This window comes from Cynocephalus volans, chromosome 3 (genome assembly GCF_027409185.1).
Source record: "Cynocephalus volans isolate mCynVol1 chromosome 3, mCynVol1.pri, whole genome shotgun sequence".
Classification (NCBI taxonomy): Eukaryota; Metazoa; Chordata; class Mammalia; order Dermoptera; family Cynocephalidae; genus Cynocephalus; species Cynocephalus volans.
The window spans coordinates 104,535,172-104,545,804 of record NC_084462.1 but is presented as its reverse complement, the minus strand read 5'-3'; the positions used below and the strand labels follow the sequence as shown (position 1 = coordinate 104,545,804).

General features: G+C 35.1%; 1 protein-coding gene across 1 annotated transcript; it reads right to left on the bottom strand.

Annotated features, from left to right (window-relative positions):
• Positions 1–249: 249 nt before the first annotated feature.
• Positions 250–1,164, bottom strand: LOC134372359 (olfactory receptor 4K14). The gene has a single exon (XM_063089854.1). The coding sequence runs from the start codon at positions 1,162–1,164 to the stop codon at positions 250–252; it is 915 nt and encodes a 304-aa protein (XP_062945924.1).
• Positions 1,165–10,633: the final 9,469 nt, after the last annotated feature.

Genomic DNA, 10,633 nt, shown 5'->3' with positions numbered 1-10,633 from the left:
TATTTGTATATATAAATTAAAATTATATATATAGAATACACAAATACAATATCTATTATTGCATATATGAAATAAAATTGTATATATATAATTTTAGTTGAAATCAACTATTTCTATGTAATATAATGCATTACAAATTCTGTCAATATAATGTCAGAAGGAAATCTTTAAGCAGAATCATATAAAAGAAACGATATCTCTTGAACATGTAGCACTATGGAAAGCTGGAATTCAGTGGACAGTCACATGTCAGTTACATAGTTTCTTTAGAGCTGCTTTCATCTCCTCATTTCTTAATGTGTAGATAAGCGGGTTTAAGAGTGGAGTAAAAATGGTGTAAAACACAGACAGGAGCTTGTCCACAGAGAACCTACTGAAAGGCCACACGTAAATGAAAATGCAGGGTCCAAAGAACAGCGTAACTACCATGATATGTGCAGAGCAAGTAGAGAGTGCTTTGGTTATGCCCCCAGCAGCATGCTGTTGTACAGTGCGGAGGATAACAGTATAGGAGATCATGAGGAGCAGAAAACAGCTCACAGAAAGCAACCCACTGTCTGAGATCATAAGTATACCCAAGATGTAAGTGTCCATGCAGGCAAGTTTGATCACCAGAGGTAGGTCACAGAAGAAGCTGTCCACCTCATTGGGGCCACAGTAAGGTAAATTTACAGTAAAGGCTACTTGACTGATTGAATGCACAAATCCAATGATCCATGAAACCAACACCAGCCTGATGCAAGTTAGCCGGTTCATTATGGTCATATAGTGCAAGGGTTTGCATATGGCCACATATCTGTCATAGGCCATGGAAACCAGCAGCAGCATCTCAGCCCCACCACTAAAGTGCAAGAAGAAGATTTGAGCCATACATCCTCCAAAGGAGATGACCTTTCGATCACTAAGGAAATCCCTGATCATCTTGGGAGTGGCAAATGAGGCTAGCCACATGTCCAGGAAAGATAGGTTCCCCAGCAGGAAGTACATAGGGGAGGACTGCAAGTGGGGGTCAGAAACTACAGTGACCACAATGAAGAGGTTACCCAGCATAATGGCCACATAGATCCCAGAGAAAAATATAAAGAAAAAATTTTGCAGATGTTGTGAAGTACAGAGTCCATGCAACACAAATTCTGATACCAAAGAATAATTGTGGAGGTACATTGTCTCAGGCTTTAGATTTCCTTCTGAATCTGTATAAAGAAAAGAAAATCCTGTCACTTGTGGCAACATGGATGAACCTAGAAAGCATTATGCTGAGTGAAGTGAGACAGACACAGAAAGACAAATACTGCATGATCCCATTAATATGTGGAATCTAAGAAAGTTGAACTCACAGAAATAAAGAGTAAAATGTGGTTACCAAAGACTGAGGAGTTGTAGGTATTAGAAGTTGGTCAAAGGACACAAAATTTCAGTTAGACAGGAGGAAAAAGTTCAAGAAATCTATTGTACAACATGGTGATTATAGTTAATAACAATGTATTGTATACTTGAAAATTGCTAAGAGTAAACTTTAAGTGTTCTCCCCACAAAAAAATGAAAAGTGAGGTAATAAGTATGCTACATAGCTTGATTTAGCTATTTCATAATGTATATATATTTCAAAACAACATGTGGTATATGATAAATATAAGCAACTTTTGTCATTAATAAAATAAACTAAAAAATGATGAAAATAAAGAAAAGGAAAGAGATATAAGTGAAAGAGCCTGTCAATTGCCAGGCACATGAGAGTGATCACCTAAGTGCTATCTGAATATACATTTTAATTTGAACCAATAATATAGATAGGTAGACAGACAGATAGATAGATGGATAGATAGATGGACAGATAAATGAGAGGAGATTTGTTAGAATTGGCTCACATGATAATGGAGGCTGAGAAATCCCATGACAGGCTGTCTGCAAGCTGGAGACCCTAGGATGCCAGGAGTATGGCTCAGTCCAAGTCCAAAAGCCTCAGAACCAGGGAAACCAATGGTGTAATTCTTAGTCCAAGGCCAAAGGCCTGAAAACCTGTAGGGTTGCTGGTGTAAGTCTTGGAGTCCCAAGGCCAGAAAGCCTGGATTTCTGATATCCAAAGGCAGTAGTAGGAAAGTGTTCTAATTCCAGGAGAGAGAGAGAGAGAGAGAGAGAGAGAGAGAGAGAGAGAGAGAGAGAGAGAGAGAGAGAGAGAGAGAGAGAGAGAGAGAGGAAAATCCCTTTTTCTCCTTTTCTGTTCTATGTGGGAACCCAGCTGATTAGATGATACTCTTCCCATGTTCAAGCAGATCCTCCCCTCCTAGTTCACTGTCTCCCAGGACAATCTCCTCTGGAAACACCCTTACAGACACACCCAGAAGTAGTACTTTACCAGTTCTGTAGGTATTCCTTAATCTGATCAAACTGACACCTAAAAGTGACCATCACAATTTGTAAGATTATAAACAAGTTCATAACAATAAGTATATTTGCATTTTTCAGGCACCAGTGTTTCCTTAAGGAAAGTTGGAAGACTTTAGCATAAGTGAGAGTTGTAGAAACATTTTTTTCTCCCTTCTATGGCTTTTGTCTGTGGGAAAATGTGGGACCAATCAAGTTGAGTGTGAACCAAAAATCCTTGGGAGGATTGAGAATATGAAGATTTTCTTAGTGATACTATGTACTCCCCATCTGTGTCAATATCATTGCCTGATGTGCAATTGTTTTTATGCATCAGACCTAAAAATTAAAATTAAGGCTAACAAGTGTTGGAGAAAGTGTGGAGAAAAGGGAACCCTAGTACACTGTTGGCGAAAATGGAGATTGGTACAGCCATTATGAAAAACTGTGTAGAGATTCTTAATGAGATTAAAAATATAACCACCATACAACCCATCAATCCCTCTCCTGAATATATGCTCAAAAGAGTGGCAACCACCACCCCATAAAGATATCTGCACATCTATGTCCATTGTAGCATTATTCACAATAAGTAAGATATGGAAACAGCCTAAGTGTCTTTCAACAAATGAATGGATAAAGAAAATGTGGTGTATATATACTCAATGGAATATTATTTGGCTTTAAAAAGGAGTTCCTGCCATTATCCACAACATGGATGGACTTGGAAGACATTACGCTCAGTGAAATAAGCCAGGAACAGAAAGAAATATATTTCATGATCTCATTTAGATGTGGAATCTAAATTTTAAATGGGTCAAGTATGCAGAGATAGAGAATAAAACAGTGGTTACCATGGGCAGAGGAGGGGGAGTTGGGAAGATATAGGTCAATGGATACAAAATAGCAGATATGTAAGATGAAAAAGTCTAGAGATCTAATGTACAACATGAGAACTACAGTTAATAAATTTGTACTGCATTAAGAATTGTTAATTAAGTATACTTTAGCTGCTCTTGTCACAAAGTACCTATGTGAGATGATAGACATGTTGATCTGCTTCGCTATGTAACCATTTTATTATCTATGTGTATCCCATAACATCATGTTGTAAACCTCAAATACACACAATAATTTTTTTTAATGTCACCGTGTAAAAATAGAAAATTGCATATAGAGTATCAAGTTTGTCTTCCTCCTCCACTCTCTCCATTTACTCGAACACAAAACAAAATCTAGCAAAGACATGTTGGTGGGTGGCTGTATCTATGTATCTAAATACCAAGCAGCATGTCTCTCTCCTGAAACCAAAAGAAGAAGAAAATTTTGTTTCTTGATGACGAATTTTAAAGGAGAAATATTTCTTTAAGCTAAAAAAGCACTGTTTTGGACATAATGGCCTAATAAGGGTGATGTATATAACAGGATAGCTCCCAGATCGTGAACCCAAGTTATGTACGTAGTTTAGTAATTTCATGGAAGTGTCATTTCATTATTGTGTTACATGTGAGTTGTAGAAGGGCATTTCTCATATTCTCAGATAAACTCTTTGAGGCAAATTTGATTTAAATAATAGCAGAGTTACATAAAGTTTTAATCTGAAGGGTTAATCTATGCCGTCAGGGAAGACAGCAGCCTGGAATTGCAGGCCATGGGCTCCTTTTTTCTGTCTTGCTCTTCATTAACAACCTGGATGAGACATAACCAGAACATTAACAGCTAACACAAATCTGATAGGGTTCACTTACAGAATACCTTTAAAATCTGGAAATACGGCCTGTAATCAGCAAATTCCATAGAGAGCAACAGAGAAAGAGAGAGGGGGAGAGAGAGAGAGGAAGAAGAAAGAGAGAAGGGTGCAGACTGAAGACTAATACTATCAGGTTAGCAGAGATATAGAGTAGTATATATATTTTTTTCAATTGTGCTTTCTATGTGTTATAATTATATTTTTACTTTTATAATTTAAAAGGAAGAAAAAGTTTTTTCCTTAAATTTATGGTGTAATTTGTTGTAACATTTTCAATGAAATGAACCAGAAGGAAATTTTGGTTCCTGATATTCACATCTTGTTGTCCAATTAAAGTTCAGCTCAAGATATTGCTTCCTAAAGAGAAACAGAGTTGAGATTTCTTTTATGCTAAGCCTGCTTGGAATCTTTTTTTTTTTTTTTTTTTTTAACACTTTTTTAAGGTATGGCTTACCTGCTATATAATTCACCTGTTTGAAGTGTAAACTCAATAATTTTTAGTAATTTTACCGATTTGTACAACTTGGTTGCTACAGAATGCTTGCTTTGTACTCTTGACAATCTCAGTTCCTTCCAGGACTTCTGGCAGTAGTCAGGATGCCTTCTTCCTCACTCAGTTGCTCACTCACACACGCACTCATTCAGACCGTATCTATATAACACTAACACATTTTTTTATCTCACTTAATTCCATATAGAAACCAATCAGTACAAAGGGAAATAAATCAATTAGCTTATGTTTTATACAATTCCTCCAATCTCACAATTTTTTTATTGTTGCGCTTATCATTTTTTTAAATCGGTTGTGTTTGGAATTAAAAAGCCTTTGATCTAATTCATTTATAGATTTATTATGTATAAGCTACTTCTGAGAAGATTTTAGGGTGACTTTCAATGAAAGAGATATTTTATAGGACCTCTTAGCAAGGACAAGAGACAAAATTCTATGTCATAATTTTCTGGAGTGTTTCAACAATTATACTGATAAATTTGGCATGATAATAAAAGAAAATGTAGCTCTGAGCTTCCAGATGAAGTAGGATGGGACGTATAGGTATCACTGATAGTTTATCATGAGAAATAAACTGATGCCTCACTCTCCTTACTAAGGACGAAGATATTGTCTTTTCATAAAGGGCATCAAACAGAATTCTTCATGAACAAATTCACAAATGATGCAGAACTGCCCTTCATATGAATAAACTCAAAAATTTCTTTTTTTTTTCCTCTTGAACTTTCATGAATGTATGATACTAAGACATTTAATTGCAACACTTTTTAAAAAAAATAATTAGATGCTACCCCTCTTTAGACTTGGATTTTAAATCTGAAGTTAAAGCCCCTGTGGACACAACGGACATAATTACAATTCAGAGACTCTTTACAAGTTTAGTTAGATTACTCTGATGTCCATCCTAGCATACATATTGCAGGTCAGAAGACTGTACATTCATTGATATTCTTTCCCTTTTTGTGCCCATGAAAACTTTCACATGTAAATCTAAAACATAATTGTATTTAACTTAGTGTTTTATAAAGGTGAAGTGAATGGCGAGTTGACATAATCAAATGGAAAACTCAGGAAACAAATATAAAGAAACTTTAACTTGCTATTGAGTCAAGCATGTTTTAAAATTAAATATTGGTAATGGTTGCACAACTCTGTGAATACAGTAAATTTAGTAAATAAATATAGTAAATACATAGTAAATATAAACCATTGAATTGACACTTAAATGAGTAAACTTTATAGTATACAAATTATACCTCTATAAAGCTCTCTTAAAAATAAATGTTAAAAAGAAAAGTAACAAAATAGATTCAAATAGAATCCTAATTTCAAATAATTCTTTATGACTTGAAAAGTCATTTTTAAAATTATTAAATAAATGTTAAATTTACGATTAGGAAACATGAGGTTGATTTTGTGTACAAACAACGCTATTTTTAAATTAAAACACAAATACAACTAACACTGACAAAATTTTACTTCAACTGACAAGTTATTATGATTTATTCCAGCTATTTAAAGTTCAAGATAATAGAATAAATTAGTCTGTATTAGACTTGGGTCTTAAGACACATATTTATAAATATCTCAAAAGCTCTTTACTCACCTGGAGCGCTGACACTGCAGATCACCAAATCTGTACTTCAAATCTGCTATATTTCACAGGAACTTTTTCATCATCTCTTTCTTCTCTCTGTTTAAAGATAACTCAAGAAAAGCATAATTTTAAGAAGCTAGAGAACTTTAGATTTAAGCCTTCCTTGGACTTCAGATGTAGATATTTATATACTCGCTCCTATCAAATTAAAAATCTCTTAATTATGGGCCACTCACGACCAACTATTATAATGAAGACTAGGGAATAAACCACCTTAGGGCGGAAATTTGTGGTAAAAAAAACAGGTTCATTTCTCCAGGTGACAAAGGAAGGCATTTTAAAAAATCTGCTAGATTATAAAAACATAGATGCAATTATTCTAATAATTCAAGGAGAATATTATCCAGTTAATAGAGCATAAAATGTGTTTTTCCCTTAAATAATCAAATTAACAAGTTACATTCTAAAAATATACTAAAAATGTGCCAATACTGCACATTATTTTATTACAACTTTGAAAACACTTTGGAGAAGACTTATTCCTACCAGAGCATCAGATTTATACATGAAAAAAATATTTGCCTTCTCTAGATTTGCATAGTCATGTATAATGAAATATCTGGTGTCTGGGTTATATTGTATATCATTTATGACTGATAGCCCACTAACTTCTCCAAATGATTTGAGGTTAATGCAGGTGTCTTCTGCTAATGAGCCTATGCTGATGACAAACATCTCGGAACATTCTGATGAATGATTTCTTACAACTATTCACATGACATTCATCTCCATATTAGATGTAAAATAACAACCTAATTCATAAAGGATTTCACCTCCAAGACAGCATCTGATTGTAGCAGAAAGTCTCAAGTTTTACACCGACATTGGGTAATTGTATTTCATTCAAAAAATGTCACAAAACTTTTCTAAGTTTCTATTCCTCTTTAAAACACACTGATAATAATTACTAAAGAAAGATTTCAGAAGTAGGCTACCATCTTCAGTGTCATTTATTTCTAAAATGCAGTCATTATGTGGGTGCAGATATATTATAAAATGTTAAGAATTAAGAAGTTTTTGACAACCAGCAGAAATGAATACTTGACTTGGAAGTAGGGAAGGATTTATTTAATGCGATGATTAATTTTGTGTGTCAATTTGTTGTGTGATTTTGGATGACATTAACATTTAAATTGGTGAACTGTGAGTAAAATGGAATGGACTGCCCTCTATAATGTAGGTGGGCCTCATCCAATCAGTGGAAGGCCTAAATAAAACAAAAAGACTAGCTTTTCCAAACCAAAGGGAACTCTTCAGCAGACTGCCTTTAGACTTCATTTGTGCCACCACCTCTCCTGGTTTCAAGCCTTTTGGCCCACACCGCAGATTGTGAACTTGCCAGTCTCCATAATAATCCATAATTATATGAGCCAATTTCTTTTAGTAATTTCTATCTATCTATACCATATATGTATGTATACATATATGTATAGTAATTTCTATCTATACCACATATGTACATATATACATACGTAGATGAGGGAACTTCAAAAAGTTCTAACCCAGGCATTTGGACTGCAGAATCCATGTTTTTTTCCACCACTGGAATGACCGATGTTTACATTTTATTGTATAATCTTCCATACTCTGTTCAGTACAGAATAACGGAGAATGTTTGTCCACAAAATGCATAATTACACAATCACTGCTTTATGGATTTTTTAAATATTTCATATATCATTCACATCTTCCTTTTAATTTTTTTTAACTGTAAACTTACATTATAGTTGTATATATTTATGGGGCACAAAGTAATGTTAGGATTTACGAGTACAATGTGGAATACTTAAATCAAGCTAATTAACATTCATCACCTCAAATACTTATTTTTTGTGGTGAGAACATTTGAAGTTTACTCTCTAGGCATTCTGAAATGTTCAATTCATTATTGTTTACTATATTCACCATATATAGTATGTGCAATATATCTCCAAAAAAAAAGCCGTATTTCTCCTCTCTAATTAAGGCTTGGAAGTAGAAGTAGACCTATGGAAATGATACTCAGAATGAGATTTTGAAATTGAATCACTCACAGGCCCAATGGCAAAAGGTACCCATTGCTGGTGGCAAGTGAGATCATGATAAACTCTGGCATATTGCAATATCCCAATGACCAAAACTCTCACCTGTGATGATTGAAGTTGGACTAGAGGTAGAAGCTTATTCACTATCTCTAGAATTTAAGAAATGTGAGACGATGGTACTTTATAAGAACAGGGAGTTGGCCGGTTATTTTTAACTGGCATCAAAGTGCTGACAGAAGAAGAGAACAGTCTCAGGTCCATCAACTATCATCTCAGGCCACATTATGAAGAAAAGAAGCCCTCATGACAGAGTATAAAGAGATCCCCACTGTCTATGGTCATAGGGCAGGCTGTGCTGAAAATCAAGACAAATTCTAACTATGGGAGCAGCAGTTACAAAACAGGCTGAATTCACAACTCTGGAAAATTTTTAAGCTACAATCAGGGCCCTAATAAGGAAAATGTCAGGATCTGATAGCTGATATGAGAATATCTTTCATGGAACTTTTTGGGCCAGCAGGAGTGGCTTCCTCCTCCTTTCTGGAAGACAGCATCTTCACCTTTTCTGGAGAAAATGCAAAAGCCCTAACTGATACACGTCCACCTCAAGATCTGCCCCGTGTTGCCTCACTGCTTCTAGACAAAAAGCTAGGGTGTAGTCACATAATGTGAGGCTGGGGAAATACTGAGCCTACACTGGGATTAAAGGGTGAATCTACCAAAGGAACTTCATGAACTGGCTAATATGCACTGGCAGAAATCAAGAGAGAGCACTTACAGATGGATATTGAGGCTCTGGACAATGCGTTGGGGCAGAATATAAAGCTAGATAAAGGAGAATTTATTGAGATGAAAGAACTTTCCTACAAATTATGGTGTCATGCCTTGAAACTTGGACAGAATGATAGCCCAGAATAAATGAAGTAGAAATGCTGGAATTGCCTTGGCAGACTTTTAATGAAGGGATTTATTTTCTAATACCAGTGAACCTACCTGCTAGCAATGTTAAAAAGGAAGATCCAGAAGATATTTCTTTCACTAAACCTTTAAAGAATGGACCGCTTATTGTCAATCAGAAGTAGTTTGCATTCATTGGGAAATGACAGCCATGAACATTCATAGTCTCATCCCAGGAGTAGGTTAATTCTTTTGTCATAATATTGTCTGAAGAAATTTTGACCATCTGAACAGGCTGGTGTTCCACTGAACACCAAATTTGTCATATATATGAAAATAAAGTGTGTGTGTGTGTGTGTGTGTAATTTTTTTTTTCTTTTTGCGGCTGGCTGGTACCAAACCCGTGACCTTGGTGTTACCAGCACCACACTCTTCCCAAGTCAGCTAACTGACCAGTCTCTTGTCTACTGTATTGATATATTGATGACCTGTTAATAATACCTGGGGAACGATAAGTGGAAGTTAGTCTGTGTTTCCTTTTAGGACATCTGCATACCAGTGGAGAGATTCAGGTGCCTACCACATTAGCAGAGTTTTTAAGCATGCAGTTGTCTGGATATTCCAAGACATCTCCTACAAAGGGAAAGGACAAGTTATTGAACTTTGAAACTACTGCTACTAAGTAAGTGCAAAAGATTTTGATGTATCTTTTGGATTTTTTATAGAGAACATACCAGACTTGGGAATTCTCCAACCAATTTATCAGGTGACAGAGAAGGCTGCTTTTTTCTTTTTTTTTTCCTTTTTTAAAAACAGCTTTATTGAGGTATATTTTGCATATCATAAAATTAATATATTTCAAGTATACTATTCAATTACTTTTAGTAACTTTACTAAGTTGTGCCACCATCACTTTACCTCAGTTTTAAAGTATTTTTATCTCCCCAATAAAATCCTTCAAGCCCATAAACAGTTAATCCCCACTCCCAGCCCAAGCTCAAGGCAACCACTAATCTACTTTCTGTCTCTATAAATTTATATTTTCTAGATATTTATTATAAAAGGAATTATAAAGTCTCAGATGCCTTCTGTGGCTTCTTTTACTTAGAATAGTGTTTTACAGGCTCATCTGTGAAGTAGCATGTGTCAGTACTTCATTCATTTTTATTGCTAAATGGTAACCTATTGTACGGATGTAGCACATTTTCTCTATCCATTTACCAGCTGATGGACATTCAGATTGTTTCCTGTTTTGGGCTATCACTAATAATTCTGCAGTGAGCATTTATACCCAAGTCTTTGTGTTGATATATATTTTCATTTCTCTTATGTGAAATTGTTGGCTCATATGACAATATTTTGTTTAACTTTTTGAGAAACTACCAAATTGTTTTCCAAAGAGGCTACATCCATTTTACATTCCCAGCAGC

Coding starts and splice junctions, on each gene's coding strand:
- LOC134372359 (XM_063089854.1), bottom strand. CDS start 1,164: ATGTACCTCCACAATTATTCTTTGGTATCAGAATTTGTGTTGCATGGA.